At 44.9% G+C, this 27,579-nt stretch overlaps 1 protein-coding gene and 1 long non-coding RNA gene across 2 annotated transcripts in view; one reads left to right on the top strand and one right to left on the bottom strand.

Moving 5' to 3' along the window:
• Positions 1-429: 429 nt before the first annotated feature.
• LOC110141766 (uncharacterized) lies at positions 430-26,496 on the bottom strand. Its single transcript, XR_002315132.2, has 3 exons — positions 26,353-26,496; positions 25,791-25,865; positions 430-788 (listed from the first exon to the last, which is right to left on the bottom strand). It is a non-coding gene; the product is annotated as an uncharacterized lncRNA (long non-coding RNA).
• A 102-nt stretch (positions 26,497-26,598) lies between these two features.
• The window catches only part of NRDE2 (NRDE-2, necessary for RNA interference, domain containing), a 46,013-nt gene continuing 45,032 nt past the window's right edge, over positions 26,599-27,579 (top strand). Inside the window, exon 1 of the mRNA XM_070469786.1 lies at positions 26,599-26,762. Coding sequence (XP_070325887.1) covers positions 26,705-26,762 — 58 coding nt within the window. The 5' untranslated portion in view covers positions 26,599-26,704. The remainder of the gene's footprint in view (positions 26,763-27,579) is intronic.

Raw genomic sequence — 27,579 nt, 5'->3', positions numbered from 1 at the left:
TGTACCAAGTGTGGTGTGTGACCTTGGAGGGCTGGTTCATGGATTCCAGTAGGGGATTTGGGATCCCCAAATACAGGAATGTTTGCAGTGTAATTGGTCGGAGTCAGCAGGGAGACTCTGGGAAAGAAGGAAACACATTTTCAGACAACGGGACAGGTGAGTGAGGTGTGCTCGGGACACCTGACACCTGTCTGGGGCTGTGGGGAAAGGCCAGGCAGCCTGGCTGGAGGTGAAGACATGAGTCATTTGATTCCATTACAAAGAGTTTACATTTTGAGAATGAAACAGGTTCCCTGAATTAACAATAAGCAGAAAGCAATCGAGTATTTCCCAATATAAATGCTAGAGGCAATATTTATGCAGATGACCCTCCTAGAGGAGTTTGCAATCGCTGTGATAAAAGTCACACACAAAGAAATAGACACTAAGTGAATCCTTAAGTAAGTGCGTTCATTCATATTCATAATGAAGCTTAAAAATTAAATGTAAGATGAAAGCTAAAGATCAGGATAAAAGCTGACCATCTAAAATCATAGTTACTAAGACAAGCTTAAGGTGAACCGGCACATCAGGAGGTCTCAGGCTGTCAACGCTGCTTTCACGGCGTCTGCAAGGGAAGGGGCGGCAGGTCAGCTCAGCAGCCCTCTGCCGTCCCGGCTTCTCTGCTGACGTCAGCCCCAGTTGGCAGCTGGGGCAGCAGCATCTTTTGACCCCGTCTCCTGCAGTCCAGGTGGGGCATTTTGGGGACTGACCTCTTGGGAGCAAACATGTAGCAGTAAGCTGCTCTCCTGGAAGAGATAAGGGGAAATGATGTAATTAGTTCCCCAAATATCCAGGGCTGCTGTCCACTCTCTGCAAGAAATAACAACTCTGACATTTGGTTGGGGAATTCACCACTTCTCCTAACTGGGTCCAAAGTGAGCCACCTGTCTCGGAGACTAAGGATGGGACATATCCCTGAATCTTCCCTCGGTCACCCTCCCAGGCTGTTGCCACCTGCTTGCAGGGTCTAGAGGTCACCAGGCAGGCTGTGCAGGGCCCTGAGTAGGTCTAGGGTGGAGCTGACCACAGTATATCCACAAGTCACCCAAGCTGGAGATGAAAGAGCTGTGACTTTCTAGGTACCTTTATGGAGAAGGCAATGGCACCCCACTCCAGTACTCTTGCCTGGAAAATCCCATGGATGGAGGAGCCTGGTAGGCTGCGGTCCATGGGGTTGCTAAGAGTCAGACACAACTTCACTTTCACTTTTCACTTTCACTTTTCACTTTCACACATTGGAGAAGAAATGGCAACCCACTCCAGTGTTCTTTCCTGGAGAATCCCAGGGATGGGGGAGCCTGGTGGGCTGCCGTCTATGGGGTCACGCAGGGTCGGACACGACTGAAGTGACTTAGCAGCAGCAGCAGCAGGTACCTTTAACCTCCGTTCACTACAACCTATGCTGGGTCTTTTCTTTCTTTTTTTTTTTTTCATTTATTTTTATTAGTTGGAGGCTAATTACTTTACATCATTGCAGTGGTTTTTGTCATACATTGACATGAATCAGCCATGGAGTTACATGTATTCCCCATCCCGGTCCCCTCTCCCACCTCCCTCTCCACCCGATCCCTCTGGGTCTTCCCAGTGCACCAGGCCCGAGCACTTGTCTCATGTACCCAACCTGGGCTGGTGATCTGTTTCACCCTAGATAATATACATGTTTCAATGCTGTTCTCTTGAAACATCCCACCCTCGCCTTCTCCCACAAAGTCCAAAAGTCTGTTCTATACATCTGTGTCTCTTTTTCTGTTTTGCATACAGGGTTATTATTACCATCTTTCTAAATTCCATATATATGTGTTAGTATACTGTAATGGTCTTTATCTTTCTGGCTTACTTCACTCTGTATAATGGGCTCCAGTTTCATCCATCTCATTAGAACTGATTCAAATGAATTCTTTTTAATGGCTGAGTAATATTCCATGGTGTATATGTACCACAGCTTCCTTATCCATTCGTCTGCTGATGGGCATCTAGGTTGCTTCCGTGTCCTGGCTATTATAAACAGTGCTGCGATGAACATTGGGGTGCACGTGTCTCTTTCAGATCTGGTTTCCTCGGTGTGTATGCCCAGGAGTGGGATTGCTGGGTCATATGGCAGTTCTATTTCCAGTTTTTTAAGAAATCTCCAGACTGTTTTCCATAGCGGCTGTACTAGTTTGCATTCCCACCAACAGTGTAAGAGGGTTCCCTTTTCTCCACACCCTGTCCAGCATTTATTGCTTGTAGACTTTTGGATAGCAGCCATCCTGACTGGCATGTAATGGTACCTCATTGTGGTTTTGATTTTATGCTGGGTCTTTTCATCCAGGCTCTTCAGATAACCCAAGAGCAGAGACTTCAAAACGAATTTCCTGGGTACTTCTGGGCAGTGATTTACTTGCCAAGATACTTGTGCCACTTTCCAGGGGCTGCGTCACTTTTAGGACCCATTTGGTGGTTATGGCACAGAAAGTCTAATAGCTCTTCTGCTCCTCACAGCTTGCAGCAAATGGATCCTGTGGCTTGTTTTTACAGCACTTATCTCTGATCAGAGAACAGCAAATGACAAGAGAGGAGACTCAAGCCAGGGATTCCAGTGTCTGGTCATGTTAATGGATGAACCATCTTATCAGATGAACAGTAACTGTACAACCTTCATATGAAAAGACCCTGATGCTGGGAAACATTGAAGGCAGGAGGAGAAGGGGACGGCAGAGGATGAGATGGTTGGAGGGCATCACTGACTCAGTGGACATGAGTTTGACTAAACTCCGGGAGCTGGTGATGGACAGGGAGACCTGGCGTGCTGCGGTCCATGGGGTCGCAAAGAGTTGGACATGACCGAGCGACTGAACTGAACTGAATTGAACTGAATGTTTGGAGTGACGACTCTGAGATGCATACCATCCTGCTTTACTGAGGAAGGATCAGGTAAGAAATCCACCAGGTCTTATAAACGTTATTTACAAGAGTTGATCTAGGGCTTCCCTGGTGGTCCAGTGATAAGCGTCTGCCTTGCGACGTAGGGTACGCTGGTTCGCGCTCTTGGCCAGGAAGGTCCTGCATGTGGTGGGGCAGCTAAACCCGTGAGCCACGACACGTGAGCCTGCTCTCTGGAGCCTGCGCGCCACAGCCGCCGACGGCCTCGTGCCCGAGAGCCTGCGCTCTGTGAAAAGAGAGGCCCCTGCCGGGAGAAGCCCGTCCACCGTAACCAGAGAGCTGCCCCTGTGCAGCCAAAAGACACATTTATAATAGATTCATATTTTAAAAAGAGTTCATATAAAATAAGGTTTTCTCCTTGACTCAAAAGCAAAATTTCCTGAACTGCCTTGCTCTTCTCAGCTGGAGGAAGCAGGGCCGGCATGGTGCAGACCTGTCCTGGGTAAGGAGCTGCAGGACGGGTTTATACAGGCCTCATCAAAGGGCTGGTTCAAATCAAGGAGGAGGCGGAAGACTGTGACCATCAGAGAGGCCACCCTGGGCGTCAGGGGCAAGGGTCTATGCTCTGCTCGGTCGTGTCTGACTCTGTGTGACCTCATGGACTGTAGCCCACCAGGCACCCCCGTCCACGGGATTCTCCAGGCAAGAAGACTGGAGTGGGTTGCCCTGCCCTCCTCCAGGGGATCTTCCCCGCCCAGGGATCGAACCTGGGTCAGGAAAGATTGTAAGCAGGGAACAGGATTGGGGAAAAGAAAGGAGGGGTCATGAGACTTCCCTGGCAGCCAGGTGGTTAAGACTGCATGCTCCTGATGCAGGGGCGCGGGTTCAGTCCCTAGTTGGGAAACAGATCCCGAGAGTAGCACAGCACAGCCTGAAGAAGAGTGGCGGACAGCAGGGGCCGGAGGCGGTCAGGCCAGGTGGATGCTTGTGCGACAGACAGTGACTGGGGACCAGCCCTGTGCCCAAGGAGGTGATGGCTTTGCAGGGGCACCTGTTCTAATTGGAGCTGACCAAAGGGCTGAGGGCAGATTCACCAGCTAAGAGATGCCAGAACTGAATGAAGAAAATTCTAGAAAACAGAGCTTGTTTTTGAGACAGGAATAAAATTCCTAACACCGGAGCTTGAAGTCTCCTGTGTGCACTGGACCTTTGCATCAGGTGGTCAGAGTAGTGGAGCTTCAGCTTCAGCATCAGTCCTTCCAATGAACACTCAGGACTGATTTCCTTTAGGATGGACTGATTGGATCTCCGTGCAGTCCAAGGGACTCTCAAGAGTCTTCTCCAACACCACAGTTCAAAGGAATCAGTTCTTCAGCACTCAGCTATCTTCACAGTCCAACTCTCATACCCATACATGACCACTGGAAAAACCATAGCTTTGACTAGACGGAGCTTTGTTGGCAAAGTAATGTCTCTGCTTTTTAATATGCTGTCTAGTGGGTCATAACTTTCCTTCCAAGGAGTAAGTGTCTTTTTATTTCATGGCTGCAGTCACCATCCGCAGTGATTTTAGAAACCAAGAAAAAGAAGTCTCTCACTGTTTCCATAGTTTTCCTATCTATTTGCCATGAGGTGATGGGACCAGATGCCATGATCTTTGTTTTTTGAATGTTGAGTTTTAAGCCAACTTTTTCACTCTCCTCTTTCACTTTCATCAAGAGGCTCTTTAGTTTCTCTTCACTTTCTGCCATAAGGGTGGTGTCATCTGCATATCTGAGGTTATTGGTATTTCTCCCAGCAATCTTGATTTCAGCTTGTGCTTCATCCAGTCCAGCATTTCTCATGATGTACTCTGCATATAAGTTAAATAAGCAGGGTGATAACATACAGCCTTGATGTACTCCTTTCCCAATTTGGAACCAGTCTGTTATTCCATGTCCGGGTCTAATTTTGCTTCTTCACCTGCATGCAGGTTTCTCAGGAGGCAGGTAAGATGGTCTCATATTCCCATCTCTTCAAGAATTTTCCACAGTTTGTTGTGATCCACACAGTCAAAGATTTTAGCATAGTCAATGAAGCACTAGTAGATGCTTTTCTGGAACTCTCTTGCTTTCTATGATCCAACGGATGTTGGCAATTTAATCTCTGGTTCTTCTGCCTTTTCTAAATCCATCTTGAACATGTGGACGCTCTCAGTTCACGTACTGTTGAAGCCTGGCTTGGAGAATTTTGAACATTATTTCGCTAGCGTGTAAGACGAGTGCAATTGTGTGCCAGTTTGAGCATCTGTGGCCTTGCCTTTTTTGGGGATTAGAATGAAAACTGACCTTTTCCAGTGCTGTGGCCACTGCTGAGTTTTCCAAATTTGCTGGCATATTGAGTGCAGCACTTTCACAGCATCATCTTTTAGGATTTGAAATAGCTCAACTGGAATTCCATCACCTCCACTAGCTTTGTTCTTGGTGATGCTTCCTAAGGCCCACTTGACTTCACATTCCAGGATGTCTGGCTCTAGGTGAGTGATCACACCATCATGATTATCTGGGTCGTGAAGATCTTTTTTGTACAGTTCTTCTGTATATTCTTGCCACCTCTTCTTAAGATCTTCTGCTTCTGTGAGGTCCGTACCATTTCTGTCCTTTACTGAGCCCATCTTTGCATGAAATGTTCCCTTGGTGTCTCTCATTTTCTTGAAGAGATCTCTGTGTGCCATGTTTAGTCACTCGTGTACGAGTCTGTGACCCCATGGACTGTAGCCTGTCAGTCTCCTCTGTCCACGGGGATTCTCCTGACCAGAATGGAATGGATTCCCATGCCCTCCTCCAGGGGATCTTCCCAACCCAGGGATCAAACCCAGGTCTCCCGCATCGCAGGCGGATTCTTTACCCTCTGAGCCACCAGGGAAGCCCTGAAGTGATCCCTAGTGAAGGTTTATTAGTTTGAGCTAATACGCAGCTACCCCTCATCACGCACAGGCTTCCTTCTGGTGTTTCATGTGGTTTGGTCTCAAATTGCCCGAGTAACCCAGGGGCAGCCCGGCCTTCTGGGGTGTTAGTGGGTAGCGCCTTGTCGTCAGGCCCGTTTTTTCTGAGGCACTAACAGGTCTGTCCTTCCTGCCTGTGTTCTTCCTTTTGAAGTGAACCCTTCACGCCAGGTGAAGAGCTTCCCTTCCTATTGGCACATGCCAAGTTCCTGTGGGTGTGGATGCCTGGGCGAGTGGGCCAAGCTGGCTGAGGAGGCTGGGCCCCCTGTGGGACGGCTTGTCGGGGCTCCGTCTGGGCTCCCACTGAGCCCGTCCGCTGCTTCTGTCGCCTCGCCAACAGCTTCTCTGGGTTCCCCACTGGGCACTCACTCTTCCGTGACTGTGGGAGCCTCGCCTCGCCTCGCCTCACCTCCCTTGAGTTTGCTTGCCAGGGCCGTGTTCCACACAGATGCTCCTCCTGGCAATGACACAGGACTTTCAAGAGACTAAAAAAAAAAAAAACAAACCAGCTCTGGAGGACTGTCATCTCTGTGTTCTGTTCCCGCAGCTCTTGGAGCCCAGGGCAGGGCTAGGAATCCTGTCAGTGCTTATGAAAGAAATATGGAAAAAAGTCAAATGCATGGTCACAGTTAGGTGTTGGTGCAAAGCATATCCACCACTTCTGGCAGTTCCAAACACTGATAAGAAGATATGACATGTCAGGACTTTCAAAATCTCAGCTGTCACTTGCTCATACACTAAATCCTAGAAATTCTTGCTTTTTAGTTTTGTGGACGACAATGGTTTGTCATGAACATTTGCAGTGACTCAAGGGCGGGAGATCAGGCTTTCCTGAACCTTCTGTTTCTCAAAGACTCAGTTCTGCAAGGTCATTCACAAGCCGACCAACATGGAGTTCAGTGTTCCTGGCTGGCATATTAGAGATGTTAATTTAGTCTTCTGTCTTTATTACATGATCCCATTTAAAAGAAAAATTCCCTTAGTACCTTTCATCTGATTGCTCAGGGTCTCATGCCGTGATGCATAAAGTTTTACAGTAATGGAAAAATCAATGAACAACACCCCAGGCAGTAAATAAATCACAAAGTTCATTAATTCAAAACACTGAACATCAACTTGTAGAACACTATAGCACAGTGTAAAATAACATTACCTGAAGTGTAAAAATGGGAAAGTGGGAATTAATTTTATTTTAATTTTTAATGTACTTTCAACTGCTCAAAAGATATTAAACATTAACATAATTCAGTATATATGCTGGCATTTATTAAACCACTGATTCATGAACAAATTAAGCAACACATATTTTTTTAAGTATTAAATATTCAATAGTGATAATTAACTTGAATGTCAAAGTGGAAAACATTATCAGCACATTCTGCAGAATTCCCCAAAGATTATGCAACCCATATGCTGAAGGATTGTGAAAGGTTGCGATCAGCTACTTGATAATCCCAAGAGATGTTGAAAGACATTATGCTTTCGCTTGTTCCAATAAATCAGTTAGTTAAATATTTGAGGATAGTGAAAAATCAGGACATGAGTTTCCATCCTTGATGCCACCTTTCAGCCTAACAGAGAAAGACCTGTTTCTTCTGTTTAGGCAAATCAAGCTGTATCGTGAAGGTTCTGGCTACAACATAACCATCAACCATGCAGAAGAGAGGCACACTAGAGTGTTGCTTAGTCTGAAGGCCATCACACTAGTGACATTTCCTCATGAGGTCTTTAAACTTGAGGGACCTAGTCATGTGTGGATGTGAGAGTTGGACTATAAAGAAAGCTGAGTGCCGAAGAACTGATGCCTTTGAACTGTGGTGTTGGAGAAGACTCCTGAGAGTCCCTTGGACTGCAAGGAGATCCAACCAGTCCATCCTAAAGGAGATCAGTCCTGGGTGTTCATTGGAAGGACTGATGTTGAAGCTGAAACTCCAGTACTTTGGCCACCTGATGTGAAGAGCTGACTCATTGGAAAAGTCCCTGATGCTGGGAAAGATTGAGGGCAGGGGGAGAAGGGGACGACATTGGATGAGATGGTTGGATGGCATCACCAACTCAATGGGCATGAGTTTGGGTGGACTCCGGGAGTTGGTGATGGACAGGGAGGCCTGGTGTGCTGCAGTTCATGGGGTCACAAAGAGTTGGGCATGACTGAGTGACTGAACTGAACTGAACCTTGTATTTTGGTTCTTTAAGTACAAAAACTACCTCAAAATTAGTAGAAAATTGGGATGATTTTTTCACTAAAAAGAAAGAACTGTCACTCTGGGGACTGAATTAGTGGATAAACCAAACAGGGATTAAACCAACATATGCTGTTGTGTTGGTTCTTTGTCCTGGTTGTGAGAGTGAATTTATTCGTGAAACTCCATTTAGTTGGTGTTGGAATTGTGCAGAGGAATCCACGTTACTAAAAAAGAATCTATTGCCTTTGAAGTTTGTCAGCATGTTTGTCTACTCTAACAGGGCTTTTTGGTTTAAATTATTTAGTTTGACAGGCTACAGTAATCAAATTAAGCACATGATTTCCAGTGTCAACTAAACACACCTGTGAGTTCCATTGGTTAATTAACTTTGTAAAGATTTATTTATTTTTCGTTGCACGAGGTCTTCACTGGTGCACAAAGGCTTCCTCTAGCTGCAGCAAACGGGGCTACTCCAGAGTTGCGGTGTGTGGCTTCCCTCGTTGCAGAGCAGACTCTAGGCACGCAGGCTTCAGTAACTGTGGGCCGTGAGCTCAGTAGTTGTAGCCCACGGGCTCTGTTATTCTGAGGCATGTGGGATCTGCCCGGATCAGGGATCAACCCTGAGTCCCCTGCATTGACAGGCAGACTCCCCACCACTGGACCACCAGGCAAACCCTAATGAACCTTTTTAATGTTCATAATTTTTTTTGCAAATGAATCACTTCCACTCAAGACTGTAATCTGCCTCGCATCAGGGCCTCTGTGTGCACGCAGCCTGTAGAGTCACTTCGGCTCACAATTCGCAATTATTTATGCAAAAAATTAGCAGTCAGCATTTGCCATTTCTTTAAATAATCCTGCGAGAAATAAATTTAGGACTGATCTGTTCTTTCAAAAATAACTTTTTTTCTCCTTTATCATAAAGGTTAAGATATTCATTATATATAAAAAGATATTCACTATATATCATTCATAAAAATATAAAATTGAATATGTATTTTTTTCAGAACTCTACTCTCCAGATGTCACTTTATTTACCTTGGAGTGCATAAGCTTTATTTTTCAAATATACACGGATGTTTTTGCAAAAGTGTGATCATACTATGCCTATTGTTTTAAAACTTGTTAAGTAACAAGTCATAGGGAATACCCTGGCAGTCCAGTGGTTAAGACTTCCAGGTTTCACTGCCGAGGGCTTCGGTTCAATCCCTGGTTAGGGAACTAAGATCCTACAAGCTGCAGGATGCGGCCAAAAAAATAACCAAAAAACAAAAAACAACCATGTCATATATCACGGCAGCTTTCCATGTTAATAAATATAAACTGACTTCATGACTTGTGCGGCTGTGTAATATTTTACTTTCTGTACCATTAGGTCCTTTACGCTTTTTCACTATTTGGCTCAGATGGTAAAGAATCCGCCTATAATGCAGGAGACCCGAGTTCAATCCCTGGGTGGAGAAGATCCCCTGGAGAAGGGAATGGCAACCCACTCCAGTATTCCTGCCTGGAGAATCCCATGGACAGAGGAGCCTGATGGGCTACAGACGATGGGGTCACAAAGAGTCAGAGGCAACACTTTCACACTTTTCAAATCCATATGTTGAAGTCTTAACCCCCAATATGACTGTATTTGGAAACAGGGCTTTAAGAGTACTTCAGGCTGAATAAGGGTGGAGCCTTAATCTAATGACCGGTGTCCTTGCAGGGAGAGGAGACAATGTCAGAGCAAAGCCCACTTGAGGACACAGGCAGAAGGCGGCCGCAGGCCCCGGAGGCCTCCAGAGAAACCCGCCCTGCTGGAACCTTGACCTGAAGCATACGTTAGATAAATTGTAAGATAAATTTCTTGAGAAGGGCTTGTTCAAAAATATTCCCTTCAGCATCTCCTCTTCCCATCAACCTGCCTCTATTTTCTTAGCTCCTATTACTCTTTTACACGTATTATACCAAATTCCTATCTAGAGGATTTCTACCGAGGTATCTTACCACCATTGGCACATAGTAATGTCTGCTCTCTGCACAACCCGGTATTTTCAGGCTTAATATCTTCACCATCATTTATTGAGATGAAATTTGCATTTCTTTGACTGTTAATAAGAACACTATCTTCCCACATGAGAAAAGCTTCTTTTTGTGAATTGCATTTTCATGTTCCCATTTTATCAGGGAAGTCACGTTTTTCTTATTCATTTATAAGAGCTACTTACATGTCTTAGGGATATTAGTCAGATGACCTAGGCTTTGCTTTGTCTTGTTGGCTACACCACAAGGCTTGTGGGATCTTAGTTCCCCAAACAGGGATCAAATCCGGGCCCCTGTAGCAGAAGCGTGGAGTCCAAAGCCCTGGACTGCAGAAGAATTCCCTTAATGTAGGTTGCTTTTTGTTTTGTTGTTGATTTAATTTTTACCTTTGTTTTTGACAGTTTTCTATAATTCAGAAGTTTAAAAATTTAACCTAATCAAAAATCTATGAGCATTTTCCTTTTAGAACTTCTAACTTTGGTGTCATGTTTAGAAAGATCTCATTTGACTCAAGATTTTTAAAATACTGTTTTCTTATAGTTTTTCATGTGCTTTAAAAATACTTAATCTTTGATCCAACTAGAATTTGTCAATAAGAAAAACTAGGGATATGATATAATTTTTCCTCCAAATTAAAATTTATTTCTGATCATTTCTTGAATAACCCATACTCTCTTCACTGATTTGGAATACCATACTTATAACAGATCATATTCTGTTTCTGTACTCTCTGTTCTATTCTGTCTATGTAATTTTAAACCAGTGTTATGCCATTTAATTTACAATGGATTATTGTAGACTTTTGTGGACCATTTTAAATCTGCTAGGGCAAGCTGAGTGAAAATGAAAATACTCGAGTATTTTCATTTAAATGGCATTCTCAGGTCCTAGTACAGGGATAAAAACAATAGTTTGAATGGGATAAGGAAGGGCGTCGCTATTACCGACTGGGTCTTTAATTCCATCTCTGCTGCAGTCATACTGAAAAAATCTGTTTCACTGTCCCACCATGTCATCTTACAAGCATTATCTATCTGCTAAGTATTGTGTTCCCCTTCTGAATTATGAGATCCTTGAAGGCATCTTGAATGATATTTCCCTCACTTGGAATGAAAGTTTATCATCAGCATAGAGCATAGTACTTAGCATGCAGTTAAGATATTCTTGCTTTTTATTTTTTTTAAAATAAAAAACAACAAGCTATTTTTTGGTAACTTTTTCATTTCTTTCAGTTGGGTTTGTTTTTTTTTTTGTATTGAAATATCATTTCAATATGAACTCTGATTTCTCATAAATTATTTTTAACACAAACATCTGTTTGTAAATTTTTTTGTAAAACTATGACTTGAATTAGATCATCTTTGCTTAATAAGCCTACTTTGAGTGACCCTATTCCAGTGGATATTATTAAACTCATTACATTCTGTAATCAACCCTGAATATTCATTGGAAGGACCGATGGTGAAGCTGAAGCTCTAATAATTTGGCCACCTGATGTGAAGAGCTGACTTAATGGAAACCACCCTGATGCTGGGAAAAACTGAAGGCAGGAGGAGAAGGGACGACAGAGGATGAGAAGGTTGGATAGCATCACTGACTCAGCGGATATGAGTTTGAGCAAACTGCAGGAGATAGTGACGGACAGGAAAGCCAGGCGCTGCAGTCCACGGAGTCACAAAGAGTCAGACATGACTTAGCGACTGAACAACCCCAGGTGTGGCCCGGGGCCACCATGAGTAACAGTCGCTCAGGAAATTCCAAGGGTTTAGTGTTTACACCGGAGCAGGCGAAGGCAGCCCACTCCAGTGCTCTCGCCTGGAGAATCCCAGGGACGGGGGAGCCTGGTGGGCTGCAGTCATGGGGTCGCTAAGAGCTGGACACGACTGAGCGACTTCACTTTCTTTTCACTTTCATGCATGGAGAAGGCAATGGCAACCCACTCCAGTGCTCTCGCCTGGAGAATCCCAGGGACGGGGGAGCCTGGTGGGCTGCTGTCTATGGGGCCAACACAGAGTCGGACACGACTGAAGAGACTTAGCCGCAGCAGCAGCAACGTTTACCACTGAGATAGGATCAGAAACAAAGGCCAGGAAAATTCTTTATTGTACAACACACAGCATCAGGGCTCTCCAGAACCTGTCCCCAGCCTCACTTTACTGCAGCCACACGCCCTGGTTGAGGGTCCTTGAACATACCTTTTTTTTTCCTTCTCTAGTCGCAGCTCTCAGGCTTAGTTGCTCCGCAGTTACGGGATCTCAGTTGCCCAATCAGGGATTGCACCATGTCCCCTAGTTGGAAGGTGGATTCTTAGCCACCAGACCACCAGGGAAGACACACCTTGGCTCTAAGACCAGGTTTTAGAAGCTGGACTTCTGCACATGCTATTTCCTCCGCCTACATGTGTTTTCTCCTTTGTCTAGCCAATGAACTCCTTATTTGTCAAGACCGAGGTGAGCAGCCCTCCGAGGCAGTTAATCCCCACCTCCCCAGCGCTGCCAGCACTCCGTGTTTATTTATAGATTACCGTTGCCCCTTGTTCCTTGAGATGTCGGTAGATACTGTTGGCATGTAATGTGGTCACTGCTGAGGGAATGTTCCACGGAGTTTTGCCTACGGCATTTGAAGTTCTATTTGTCTTTCTATAAAGTTTCCTCTCGTCCTCCTTGGCTTCCATCTTGGCCACCTCAGTCCTCATGCTCCAGCACCTTACCCAAAGCTCAACTTCTCTGTACACTGATGCTGAATTGAATCTTGGAGACAGTTTTGGGTGAGGGAGGAAAGGACAGCTTGATTACTTAACCAGTCAAAGGGGGACATGGCAGACTCCTGCCTCCAAAAACTACGCTTCCCTGGTGGTTCAGATGGCGAAGAAACCGCCTATGATGCAGAAGACTCGGGTTTTAATTCTGGGTTGGGAAGGTCCCCTGGAGAAGGAAATGGCAACTCACTCCAGTATGCTTGCCTAGAGAAGTCCATGGATGGACCATGGGGTCATAAAGAGTCCACAGGACTGAGTGACTCACACACACACACCAACCCAGAGGATTTGGTGAGAAGTTTTAAAACAATGGTTCCAGGGTTGGGTTGCTGACACGATTAGGGGGTGAGCAGGTTGGTAATCCCTTAATCTCGTCTCAGGGCTTCTCTGATGGCTTGGCCTGAAATAAAGAATCCGCCTGCAATGCGGGAGACCTGGGTTCGATCCCTGGGTCAGGAAGATCCCCTGGAGAAGGAAATGGCATCCCACTCCAGTATTCTCGCCTGGAGAATCCCATGGACAGAGAAGCCTGGTGGGCTACAGTCCATGGGGTCCCAAGAGTCGGGCGTGCCTGAGCGCCTTCACTCACTCCTCTGGTCCCTTTAACCTTGTTCAGGTGGCTTCCTGGCTGCTTCTCCCTTGATGAGCAACTGGCTGAAAACCTTTGGAATTCAGGGCAGGTCAGGGGAGCCCAGGCTTCAAGCACTGTGGCAGTTCCTCATTACAAACATCCTTCTTGGCTACCGGCAGATGTTGCTGTTTTTCAGCTGCTCAGTCGTCTCCGACTTTTTTCAACCCCATGGATGCAGCACGCCAGCTTCTGTGTCCTTCACTGTCTCCCAGAGTTTGCTCAAACTCATGTCCATTGAGTCGGTGATGCCATCCAACCATCTCACCCTCTGCTGCCCTCTTCTCCTCCTGCCCTCAATCTTTCCTAACATCAGGGTCTTTTCCAATGAGTTGGATCTTTGCATCAGGTGGCCAAAGTATTGAAGCTTCAGCTTCAGCTTCAGCATCAGTCCTTCCAATGAATATTCAGGGTTATTTCCTTTAGGATCGACTGGTTTGATCTTGCAGTCCAAGGGACTCTCCAGAGTCTTTTCCAGCACCACAGTTCAAAAGCACCAATTTTTCAGCGCTCAGCTTTGTTTATAGTCGAAATCTCACATCCACACACAACTATTGGCAAAACCACAGCTTTGACTATGTGGACTTTTGTTGGCAAAGTGATGTCTCTGCTTTTTAATACACTGTCTAGATTTGTCATAGCTTTTCTTCCAAGGAGCAAGTGTCTTAATTTTATGCCTGCAGTCACCATCCGCAGTGATATTGGAACCCAAGAAAATAAAATCTGTCACTACATCATGTGCAATGCCAGGCAGGATGAATCACAATCTGGAATCAAGATTGCCAGAAGAAATATCAACAACTTCAGATATGCAGATGAATACCACTTTAATGGCAGAAAGTGAAGAAGAACTAAAGAGCCTCTTGATGAGGGTGAAAAAGGAGAGGGAAAAGGTTGGCTTGAAACTTAACATTCAGAAAACTAAGATCATGGCATCCGGTCCCATCACTTCAAGGCAAATAGAAAGGGGAAAAGTGGAACCGGTGGATGAGCTACCACTTAAGATATTGTGGCTGACAGTCCTGCCTGTGCACTCAGGTTCTGGAAAACATGGGTCACATTGATGAGAGGACACAAGAAGTGAGGTTTGCTAAACATCTAGAAGCAGGAAGTGGTTAAGTAGAGTATTTCATTGGATGAAATATTATGCATCAAATGGATATTTATGAGGCTGTATATTGTCACTCTCCTTATTTAACTTATATGCAGAGTACATCATGAGAAACGCTGGGCTAGAAGAACCACAAGCTGGAATCAAGATTGCCGGGAGAAATATCAATAACCTCAGATATGCAGATGACACCACCCTTATGGCAGAGAGTGAAGAGGAACTAAAAAGCCTCTTGATGAAAGTGAAAGAGGAGAGTAAAAAGTTGGCTTAAAGCTCAACATTCAAAAAACTAAGATCATGGCATCTGGTCCCATCACTTCATGGCAAATAGATGGGGAAACAGTGGAAACAGTGTTGGACTTTATTTTTAGGGGCTCCAAATTCACTGCAGATGGTGACTGTAGTCATGAAATTAAAAGACGCTTACTTTTTGGAAGGAAAGTCATGACCAACCTAGACAGCATATTAAAAAGCAGAGACATTACTTTGCGAACAAAGGTCCATCTAGTCAAGGCTATGGTTTTTCCAGTGGTCATGTATGGATGTGAGAGTTGGACTAGAAAGAAAGCTGAGCACCGAAGAATTGATGCTTTTGAACTGTGGTGTTGGAGAAGACTCTTGAGAGTCCCTTGGACTGTGAGGAGATCCAACCAGTCCATCTTAAAGGAGATCAGTCCTGGGTGTTCATTGGAAGGACTGATGCTGAAGCTGAAACTCCAATACTTTGGCCACCTCATGCAAAGAGTTGACTCATTGGAAAAGACCCTGACGCTGGGAGGGATTGAAGGGAGGTGGAGAAGGGGACTACAGAGGATGAGATGGCTGGATGGCATCACCGACTTGATGGACATGGGTTTGGGTAAACTCTGGGATTTGGTGATGGACAGGGAGGCCTGGTGTGCTGCAATTCATGGGGTCGCAAAGAATTGGACACGACTGAGCAACTGAACTGAACTGATGAGGTTTGTAGTAAACAGACATGCTTATGTAGAACATTAAGAAGAAAGGTAATCACAACTATGATGAAAAAATATACTCATAAACTAAGACCCCAGAAAAACAGAAAAGAAAAGAAAGAAAGGGCCTTTGTAGAAATACTCTAAAATAGTATTTGTCATTGGGTAACGCAAAGAGTCGGACACAACTGAGCGACTGAACTGAACTGAACTGAACTGAAAGAAAATATGGGCAATTATTCCCCATATTCTTTGTAATTTCCTGCAAAACTTTTTTCTTGTACCAATCATAGATAGCATGCTTCAAATGCTTGGCGTGGTAGTTTCTCTCTGCACTCCTGAAAAGGCAGATGCGATTTCATTTAGATACTTTCATTTGCAACTGGAAACTACTGGTGGGAAAAAACGCACATTTTTGTTCTTTTGGAAATGAGAGGAGGCAGTGAAAAGAGAAGTGTAGAAGGGAGTAAGAGGGAAACAGAAAAGCCAGTCACACTTGTCCCATACTTAACATGACACCACAAGCCTGGAGAATCAGTAGGGCGAGAAAAGTCAACAGGATAAAGGAAGGTTTGAACAGAAACTACCAATTCTTAAAAATGACACTTTCCTAGTCAAAGAAATGTAGCCTGAATATTGGGGATTTAGCTATTTGCTAATTAAAAATTATTCAAAAAGAATAAAAGACTTGTGCTGATTCACTGATCCCTTTCATTATCAGTTTAACTTATAAAACACCACTTTGTGAAAGAGCTCTACTCATAACAGAGACTGAAGACTCTCTCAGGGCATCTTGGGGAGAAATCTGATGCAAGGAGCTGACTCATCTGAAAGGACCCTGATGCTGGGAAAGACTGTGCGCAGGAGAAGGAGACGGCAGAGGATGAGACGGCTGGATGGCATCACCGACTCAGTGGGCATGGGTTTGGGTAACCTCCCAGAGTTGCACAGGGAGGCCTGGCGTGCTGCAGTCCATGGGTTGCAAAGGGTCTGACACGACTGAGCGACTGAACTGAACTGAACTGGGGAGAAATGTTAGTTTGAGTAAGCTACCCAAGAAAATTAATATAACCTTTTTAAATCCCTAATTAGAATCCCTTTTCTCCAAGGCTCTCAGGTAATGCCCTCAGCCTGCCCTTATAGGAGGGTAAACCTGAGTGTCCTAAAGACTCTTCCAAACGCTGACATCAAGTGTTATTGCTAACGCGTGTGTGTGCGCTCAGCTGCTTCAGTCGTGTCTGACTCTGTGCGACCCCGTGTCTCCCCCCTTCATCAAAACCTTCCTCTGAATTCCAGTATTACTTTATACCTTCACTAGTCAGGTGTCATCTGTTTTCCAACAATCTGTGTACACGTTCTACCTTGTCGGCGGTGGTGGTGGATTAGTCACTCAGTTGTGTCTGCCTCTTTGTGACCCCATGGACCGTAGCCCGCCAGGCTCTTCTGTCCATGGGATTCTCCAGGCAAGAATCCTGGAGTGGGTTGCCATGCCCTCCTCCAGGGGATCTTCCCCACCCAGGGATCAAACTCGAGTCTCCTGTGTCTCCTGCATTGGCAGACGGATTCTTTATACACGGGACACAGAAATTAGGGAAGAGGGTCAGCAATAATGCGTTTGCCTGGTGGCTCAGTGGTAAAGAGTCCACCTGCAATACCAGGTTTAAAAGTCTCAGTGTCATTGAAACTAATTGAGCAGCCTCTAGGCTCTGGGATTATGACTTTGAGTGTGGAAATGTTGTCAAATATTCATTCATTCACTCATTCATTCTGCATCATTTAGGACTCCTGGTTGTAAGTGACAGAAAGTCACGTGGCATCTGCTTAACCGAGATGAGGGGTCCACGATAGAGATAGATACTGTGCTGTTTCCAGAATCCATGCATAGAACCAAGGCTCCAGGAACAACCAGGTTCAGAGTTCTAAAATCTCTGTATCCCTCTTCTTCAACTCATATCTATCGGCTTTCATCCTTCTCTCTCCACAGGTAGCTTTTCTCTGCTTGTCTACCAGCTCTTGGACTATAATATCTTGCAGTCCACACACACACACAGGGACCAGCTTCTGTTTTTCAGTTCTAGCTCCAAAATTCCTAGAAAAGAACCTTGCTGGGCCTAGCTTGAGTCAGAGCTGGGTTGAGCACCGACCAACTGAAGATGCGGCTGATTTGGGTCACATCCTTACCCTGGCCAGTCAGATGGGGCCAGAACAGCAAGGCCACGCTGTATTAACAGGACCACCCTGTGGGTTCAGAAAAGAGAAGGCAAATGAACAAGAACAAAACGTGTCCATCACCTCGTCTTTTCTCTGTGATTTGTTGTTGTTGCTCAGTTGAAAAGTCATATCCATCTCTTTGAGACCCATGGACTGCAGCACACCAGGTTCCTCTATTCTCTGTTATCTCCTGGAATTCACTCAAATTCATGTCCATTGAGTCGGTGATGCCATCCAACCATCTCATCCTCTGTCATCCCTTCTCCTTTTGCCTTCAATCTTTCCCAGCCTCAGGGGCTTTTCCAACAAGTGGGCTCTTCGCATCAGGTGGCCAAAGTATTGAAGTTTCAGCTTGAGCATCAGTCCTTCCAGTGAATATTCAGGACTGATTTCCTTTAGGATTGACTGGTTTGATATCCTTGTTGTGAATTATGTAGGTGCTATTTTACCAAAAAACAAGTACTGCGCACACACACCTACCTACTTGGCGTCTAACTGCCTCTTGACAATCTCAAACAACATTTCTTAAAGACTCTTTTCTATGGCTTTCAGCCCCTGTCTCATGCCGATGTCTTTTTCATTCTTCATGGCCAGTCTGTTCACTTTATTGAGGTCAAGATTTCTGGGGCAGTTTTTCCTGTGCAGAGAAGACATTCAAAAGTTTCCTTTTATTTTTGTTTAACAGTAAAAAGTTTGCAAGGGTCCAATGAACTACCCATGTGACATTAGTGGTTAAGAACTTGCTTGCCAGTGCAGGAGACTTAAGAGATGCAGGTTCCATCCCTGGGTTGGGAAGATCCCCTGGAGGAGGGCATGGTAACCCACTCCAGTATTCTTGCCTGGAGAAGTCCATGGGCAGAGGAGACTGGCGGGCTGCAGCCCATGGGGTGGTACAGAGTTGGGCACGACTGAAGGGACAGCACAGCATGGCATGGCGAACTGTGAGTGTCAGAGTGGCCCACACTGATTTGCATGACCCATTAGTTAAGAATGGTTTTTACATGTGCAAATGTTGGAAAAAACAGAAAGGAGAATAATACTTTATGACATGTGAAAATTCAAATTTCAGTTGCCATAGAGACCGTATGTTCCGGAATGTCTAAAATAATTTCTATGTGACCCTTTTCAGAAAGTTTACTGAGTCATAGTTTAAATGATTAGTGTTCAGTTTATTGAAACAACAAATTCAAAACCTTAGTGTAAGGTTAAAAAAAAAAAAAAGCTTTAAGCTTAAAAACAAACATGGTTACATGTCCATGAAACCACTACTACCACAATCAAGATACAGAACATTTTTATCACCCCCAAGAGATCCTCCACACCCCCCGCCACATAGAATATCCTTCCCTCTGCTCTCAGAGCCAGGAAACCACTAATTCTTTTTCTGTCACTATATATTAATTTCCATTTTCTAGAATTTTACACAACAGAATCACCCAGTTAGTACTCTTCTGTGTCTGGCTTTTCTTACCCAGCATTTTTTTTAGATTCATTCATATTGCTGTATCTATCAGTAGGTTGTTCCTTTTTACTGCTATGATTTTTAAAACTACGTTTTTAAATTTTTAGTTTAAAAATTTTGTATTATGAAGCACTTCAATACACCCAACAAAAAGGGCAAAGTAGTCTTCCTGCCACACTCACATCACCCAGCTTTCAGTTCAGTTCAGTCACTCAGTCGTGTCCGACTCTTTGCGACCTGACTCAAGGACTGCAGCACGCCAAGCTTCCCTGTCCATCACCAACTTCCGGAGCTTGCTCAAACTGTCCACTGAGTCAGTGATGCCATCCAACCATCTCATCCTCTGTCATCCCCTTCTCCTCCCGCCTTCTGTCTTCCCCAGCATCAGGGTCTTTTCTAATGAGTCAGTTCTTATCCAGCTTTAACAACTATCAACTCAGGGCCAATGCAATTTCAACCATACTCTCACCCATTAGCTCCCTCACATATTTGCCAATCCTAGGCCTCACACTAGGCCTTGAAGAAGGAAATGGCAACCCACTCCAGTACTCTTGCCTGGAAAATCCCATGGACAGAGGACCCTGGTAGGCTATAGTCCATGGGGTCGAAAAGAGTTGGACATGACTAAGAGACTTCACTTTCACTTTTCTTTCAGGCCTCACACTACTTTACCTGCAAACACTTCAGCTTAGATTTCTAAAAGATATGGCGTCTTTAAAAATATATAACCGTAACACCTTTATCATGTCCATAAAGTCTGAACAATAATCCCTTAATTTTGTCAAATATCCAGTGTTCAAATTCTCAGCTGTTTCATAAATGTCCTAATTTTACTTACACAGTTTGTTTGAATCAGAATCCAAATAAGATCTGAGCATTACTATTGGTCAGTATGCCCCTCAAATTTCTTTTACTTACTTTAAAAATTTTATTTAGCTACTTGTTATTTATTTTTGGCTGTTCAGGGTTTTCACTGCTACATGGGACTTTCTCTAGTTGCAGGGCACAGGCGTCTCATTGTGTGGCTTCTCCCATGGGGAGCCGGGGCCTCAGGGCCTGCGGGCTCAGCAGTTTCGGCCCCCAGGATCTAGAGCAAAGTGGCGCAGGGGTTCAGCTGGCCCGAGGCATGTGGGATCTTCCCAGACCGGAGATCAAATCGGTGTCCCCTCACTGGCAGGCGGACTTTTAACCGCTGGACCACTTGTGAAGTCCTTCAAGTCTCTTTTCCTGCATATCTCCTTTCGGCTCCTTGCTTTATTATTATTGTTTTTTTCTTGTACTTTATTTGTTGATGAAACCAGGTAGTTTGCTCCAAGGTTTCCCAGAGTCAGAGTTGTGCTGATTATACCCCCTACTGGTGTTTAAGATGTTCCTTTGTCCCTTCATTTCCTGAAAACTGGTTGTCGGGTATAAAGGAATAAATATTTAATTGTAGAACAATGCTTTAAAATGTTCAAGTTCAGATTACATAATTTCTTTTTTTAGCAATAATTTTTAGGAAACTTGAATAATGTTTGCTCTCAGTTTATAAAGGTTGCTAATGAAACACTCCTCAACAAAATACAGGACCTCTTGGGGTAGGCAAATGACAGTCTGTGGGCTCGCCATCTGTTTTTGTAAATAAAGTTTTATTAGAACACAACCATGCCCATTCATTTATATATTTATTATCTCTGGGTGCTTTCCCAATACAGTGGCAGAAACCAGGAGTTGTGGCACAGACCCTCTGGCCCACAAAACCTAAAATATTTACTCTCTGGCCCTTTAAGAAAAAGTTTTGCTGACCTCTGCTCAGCATTTATACATTTTACATCAATTTATAAATTTAATACATTTTACTTTCTCTTTGGGTATTTCAATTATTCAAAAATACTCAGTCTTCTTCAAATATTGATTTTTACAAAGAAAATGAATTATATACCTAAAAGTATGGCAAACTTTAAATTATTACATCTTCTGAAACTCTGCCTAAACTATACAAGATTTCGACTTAGAAGCAGAAGTCTAAAGCAATTCCTCATTTATACACTCTTAAATTGTTCTTATAAGGGGTCTCTTGGGTCTCAAATTTTCTCACACATCCATAGTAGAGAAAATATCAAATGTGTCCAGGTATCTTCTTCTTCTTTCTTGTATTTATTTATTTGGCTGCACCAGGCCTTAACTGCGGGCACGTGGGCTCTTCAGCCTTCACTGTGGCATGTGGCATGCTTAGTTGAGGCATGTGGGGTCTGGTGCCCTGACCAGGGATTAAACCTGGGTCCCCGGCACTGGGAGCACGGAGTCTGGAGCAGCAGGCCACCAGGCAAGTCCCTACCCAGATCCCTCCTTATGATGGGAGTTTTACTTCATGGTCCTGATTCTTCTAAACCTTCCACACATTGTTTTCCTGGAGTGGAAGGAAAGCAGTGGGGAAGACGGTGACCGGAGGGGACCTGCTAAGGGAGAGAGGAGCTGCCCCAGTTAACCGAGGTGACTTAGAGCCGGAGATTTTGATAGAACCTGAAAGTGGCAGATTTGCTTCTCTAGTTCTTAATACATTTCCTAACTAAAGATCTTTGAGCTCCCTGGAATTCTCTCACCCCCAATATATTTCAGTTCAGTCACTCAGTCGTGTCTGACTCTGCGACCCCATGGACTGCAGCACGCCAGGCCTCCCTGTCCATCACCAACTCCTGGCGTTTACTCATGTCCATCGAGTCAGTGATGCCATCCAACAGTCTCATCCTTGGTCATCCCCTTCTCCTCCCGCTTCAATCTTTCCCAGTATCAGGGTCTTTTTCAATGAGTCAGCTCTTCACATCAGGTGGCTAAAGTATTGCAGCTTCAGCTTCAGCACCAATCCTTCCAATGAACACCCAGGGCTGATCTCCTTTAGGATGGACTGGTTGGATCTCCTTGAAGTCCAAGGGACTCTCGAGAGTCTTCTCCAACATCACAGTTCAAAAGCATCAATTCTTCAGCCCTCAGCTTTCTTTATAGTCCAACTCTCACATCCATACATGCATTTACATATCTATACCTGCAAATACTTCAGTATGTATCTCTAACAAATAAGAACTTTAAAAAAGTAACCACCCACATGTATATTATCTAGGGTGAAACAGATCACCAGCCCAGGTTGGATGCATGAGACAAGTGCTCGGGCCTGGTGCACTGGGAAGACCCAGAGGGATCGGGTGGAGAGGGAGGTGGGAGGGGGGACCGGGATGGGGAATACATGTAAATCCATGGCTGATTCATGTCAATGTATGGCAAAAACCACTGCAATACTGTAAAGTAATTAGCCTCCAACTAATAAAAATAAATGAAAAAAAAAAAAAGTAACCCCAGTGCCATAGTACATTAGTATAGCTAACAGATTTAACAAGAATTACTTGATGTCATCTAACACCCTATCCATTTTTAATTTTACCATCTATCTCAAAAAGGTCCTTTTACTTTTTTCCCAACCAGAATCATAATGGGGTCATATATCTCATTTGATTGATACAACCCTAAAATATTTTATTCTATTGCAGTCTCTAGTACCCTTAAAGATGTTGATTCATGGAAGAAACTGGACTGTTGTCTATAATTTCCCACTCTCTAGATTTGGATGATTGCTTCTAGATAGTAAAATGAAATGAAATGTTAGTGCTCAGTTGTGTCCCACTCTTTGCAACCCAATGGACTGTAGCTTGCCAGGCTCTTCTGTCCATGGGATTCTCCAGAAAAGAATACTGGAGTAGGTGGCCATTTCCTTTTCCAGGGCATCCTCCTGACCCAGGGTTTGAACCTGGGTCTCCTGCATTGCAGGCAGACTCTTTTACCATCTGAGCTACCTGGGAAGCTCCACGGTTAGGGGTTCCAGATAGTATGAACTCTTTAAATTGTTCCTTCACCATTTATTTCTGGTAACAGTCTCCATTAGATTCATTTTTTTCCTAAGTCAAGAATAGTTCATAAGTGGGTGAATATATTTTCTAACCAGCAAAAATCTTTGAGCTTGAAATGACCTTAAATTCTTTTACATTCCTAACACATTTTAAATGATATATTGTTTGAAGTTTGCCTATTTCACACAGCTTTGAGTCAGACTTGCAGTCACAACTCACGTAATAGCTAACTTGTATTAAATGCATTTGATGAGCCAGGTATAAGTCTAAGCACTTGACCTCTGTGCTCATTTAACCTTCTAAACATTTTGCAGAGGAAACTGTCCACACACACACAAATAATTAATCAATAGTCAATCTAGGAAAGAAATGGAAAATTTTGTTTGAGTCAACCTGAGGATTATAATCCAGGAGATGATCTCCCAGATGACTCTGAGAACTGTTCTGAAGGGGTATAGGAGGCAGCATGTACGTGATTTTGGTGAATGGTTTTGTGCAATTAGGCCTTCCCCAGTGATTCAGATGGTAAAGAACCTGCCTGCGATGCAGGAGTGAAAGCGAGTGAAGTCGCTCAGCCGTGTCCAACTCTTTGCAACCCCGTGGACTGTAACCTACCAAGCTCCTCATTACATGGGATGCTCCAGGCAAGAACACTGGAGTGGGTTGCCATTTCCTTCTCCAGGGGATCTTCCTGACCTAAGGATCGAACCTGGGTCTCCTGCATTAGAGGAAGATGCTTTAACCTCTGAGCCACCAGGGAAGCAATGCAGGAGACCCAGGTTCAATTCCTGGGTTGGGAAGAATCCCTGGATAAGGAAATGGTGACCCACCCCAGTGTTCTTGCCTGGAGAATCCCCATAGACAGAGGAGCCTGGTGGGCTACAGTCCATGGGGTCACAAAGAGCTGGACACAACTGAGTGACTAACACTTTCACTTTCTTATGTGCAATTCAGTCTCATCTTGGTAGAAGGTTATTGCTATTTGGGAGGAACAGATATCTTAGTTAATGGTTTAAGTGCTTTTCTAAGTATAGGAAGATGCAAGAAATTGGGTTCATAAAATTTTCTTCTGAAAATCTCTAACTACCTAAGGGTCAGTTCCGTAGCTCTCCCAGAGCACAGTCTCATCCTGATACTCACCCTGAATTCCTCTCACAGATTCCTTTCAGTGGCTTCACTGCCTAGTGACTTGATTCTTGTAGAACTGGATGGTGGGCAACATTTTACAATCCCCACCCTTTTGGTCTGAATTGTGACCAAGGTTTGGGAGGCATTTCATGACCAGTTTGTCATGAGCTAAGAATGCTCATTCCCAGGTCAGGCAAAGATTTTCTTGATAGGCCACTCAATGTACTGTTACTGGACTAGGCCCCTTTAATAGTAACCAAAAGCCTCTGGATGCTCGTCTTTAAGATGATTTGTTTATTTTTAGCTGCGCTGGCTTTTCACTGCTGCACGTGGGCTTCCTCCAGTTGCGGCAGGCAGGAGTCACTCTTCACCGCGGTGCTCCGGCTCCTCCTTGCAGCGGAGCATAGGCTCTAGTCACGTGGACTTCAGTAGTTGCGGCCCGTGGGCTCAGTGGTTGTGGCTCTTGGGCTCTAGTGCTTTAACTCAGTAGTTTTGGCACGCAGGCTTAGTTGCTCTGAGATGTGTGGGATCTTCCTGGACCAGGGATAGAACCTATGTCCCCTGCATTAGCAGGAATTCTTTTTTTTTTTCCCATTTATTTTTATTAGTTGGAGGCTAATTACTTTACAACATTGCAGTGGTTTTTGTCATACATTGAAATGAATTAGCCATGGATTTACATGTATTCCCCATCCCGGTCCCCCCTCCCACCTCCCTCTCCACCCCATCCCTCTGGGTCTTCCCAGTGCACCAGGCCCGAGCACTTGTCTCATGCATCCAACCTGGGCTGGTGATCTGTTTCACCCTAGATAATATACATGTTTCGATGTTGTTCTCTTGAGACATCCCACCCTCGCCTTCTCCCACAGAGTCCACAAGTCTGTTCTATACATCTGAGTCTTTTTTTCTGTTTTGCATATAGGGTTATCGTTACCATCTCTCTAAATTCCATATATATGTGTTAGTATACTGTAATGGTCTTTATCTTTCTGGCTTACTTCGCTCTGTATAATGGGCTCCAGTTTCATCCATCTCATTAGAACTGATTCAAATGAATTCTTTTTAATGGCTGAGTAATATTCCATGGTGTATATGTACCACAGCTTCCTCATCCATTCGTCCAGCAGGAAGATTCTTAACCACTGGACCAACAGGGAAACTGTGGAAAGACTGTCTTACTAGTCTGCTACAGTCCAGGAAATGGTCCTCTCCTGTTGCTTCTTTCCATTTCCAGAATTACACTATTACAATCTTTGATCTTATAGAACTATGCATTTGATTAATCACTTCAGGTCACCTAATCACAATAACTTTATCTGAGGCTCAGTCACACACTGGGTAACACAAGAAATGATCTTATAGATTAGGCAGAATATAAGTAATATGGCTAGTAACACTAATAAAGTCATAAGTACACATTTAAGCCAAGAATTTCCATAATATGTGACTCAGTGTTCTCCTAAGTTCCTCTGGCCAGTCTGTTCTGCACCAGTCACCATCTTTAAGGGAAATGACATACTGGCATTGTATATAGAGCTCACCAAAGAAGTCTGCACTTACAAGCTGTGTGGTGGGTCATCGGTGACTCCCTTACAGGACTGTGAAAGGAATGTTATCTTCTAAGGAATTACCTAGCTGGCAACAGAAAAAAAAAAAAAAAAAAACCAAGCACAATAAATAGATGTTCATGACTGAGCGGGCATCTCTGTCATTGGAAGAGAGAATGAAGATGTGTGCTTGCACTCAAGTCTCTCAGTCATGTCCGACTCTTTGCAACCTAACAGACTTTAGGCCGCCAGGCTCTTCTGGCTGTGGTATTCTCCAGGCAAGAATACTGAAGTGGGTTGCCATTTCCTTCTCCAGGGGATCTTCCCCACCCAGGGATCAAACCCTGGGCTACTGCATTGCAGGCAGGTTCTTTACCCACTGAAGCTCTTGGGAAGTCCTTCTGTCACTGGGAAGGGCTCCTTAGTGCAGAATGCAGATACACAAGGGACACTAGCGGGGAGGGAGGAGGTACAATGGGCAGAGAAAAATTTCGTTTCAATTTCTATCTTGCCTTAAAATATGAATTTTTATTTCATCAAAGCAAAGCTTGGGGAATCTGATTAATTTGACTCACTCAGGAAGTCAGGGTGTGAACTCAGGAGCGGAATCAGAATTCCAAATTCCTAGAACTTTCTGCTCTGAAGAACTGGCACCTCCAATCGCAGCATTTCCTGGTTCTCAAAGCAGCAAGCAGGTACTGATTTCTGGGAGGACGTCCCTTCCGCCCCGCCCTGCCCCGCCCTTCCCCGCCCTTTCCGTTCCGCCCCTTTTTTATTCCGCCCCGCCCCCATGGTTGAGGACTAGGCTCAGGGAGCGACAGAGAAAACCACAATTCCCAGAGTGCACCGCCACCGCAACGGCCGGACGGTCGGCCTCGGGCTCCCAGCGCCATCTTTGTGGGTGAGGAGGCGGTGCGGCCTGTGACCATGGCGCTCTTCCCCGCCTTTGCGGGTGTCGCCGAGGCTCCGGACAGCGGGAGGAAAGGTGAGTCCCCAGGAGGGATAAAGAAGGCGCTCGGCGGGCTTGGAGGGGAGTCCCTCTGGCTGGCTCTCGCCGCTTGCCTTGGGTTTGTTTATCCGCTTGTATCCCAGAGTTCTCCGCGGCGCTGCAGGGCCTTCTGGGAGGCCGGCCTCTCGGCGGGCTTCTGGGCCGGAGTTCTGGCGACCAGAGGGGAGAGAGGCGGGAGAGGCCGCGGGCAAGGGGCTTCCGTACAGCCGTGTCTTTCTTCTCGAGGCACGGTTACTTCACCCATGAAACGGAAGCGGTGGTGTTTTCACGGGGAGACTCCTGATGCAAGTGCTGGGTGTGCTTCATCACAGCTTGCTTTCTTCCCCGTTTTACTTATTTCTGAATCGCTTACTGGGTGCCTGTCTTTTGACCGAATCAGAGCTAGAAAATTAGGGTCCGAAGCCCAATCAAACGTAGTGGGCACAGCTGCTGGGAATAAGCACTGGCATCTATTTACTGAAGGCTGATGGTAGGCCAGGTGATGGTGTTATATACTTTATGCAAGCCTTGATCATTACCAGGAGCTCTGCATTGTTAAAAGTTGTGGCACACAGTGAGCAAACTGGGTCCGTTGTCCGACAATGGTGTCATGTAACATACTTCTCTATCCTAGTGTTCAACTCTATGACCCCACGGACTGTAGCGCACCAGGCTCCTCTGTCCACGGGTTTCTCCAGGCAAGAATACTGGAGTGGGTTGCCTAGACCTCCTCCAGGGGATCTTCCCAACCAGGGATCAAACCCACATGTCCTGGTCTCTAGCATTGGCAGGCGGATTCTTTTATCTCTGAGCC

The sequence above is a fragment of the Odocoileus virginianus genome, chromosome 6 (genome assembly GCF_023699985.2).
Source record: "Odocoileus virginianus isolate 20LAN1187 ecotype Illinois chromosome 6, Ovbor_1.2, whole genome shotgun sequence".
NCBI classification, from domain to species: Eukaryota; Metazoa; Chordata; class Mammalia; order Artiodactyla; family Cervidae; genus Odocoileus; species Odocoileus virginianus.
This window is presented reverse-complemented; position numbering and strand designations above follow the sequence as displayed.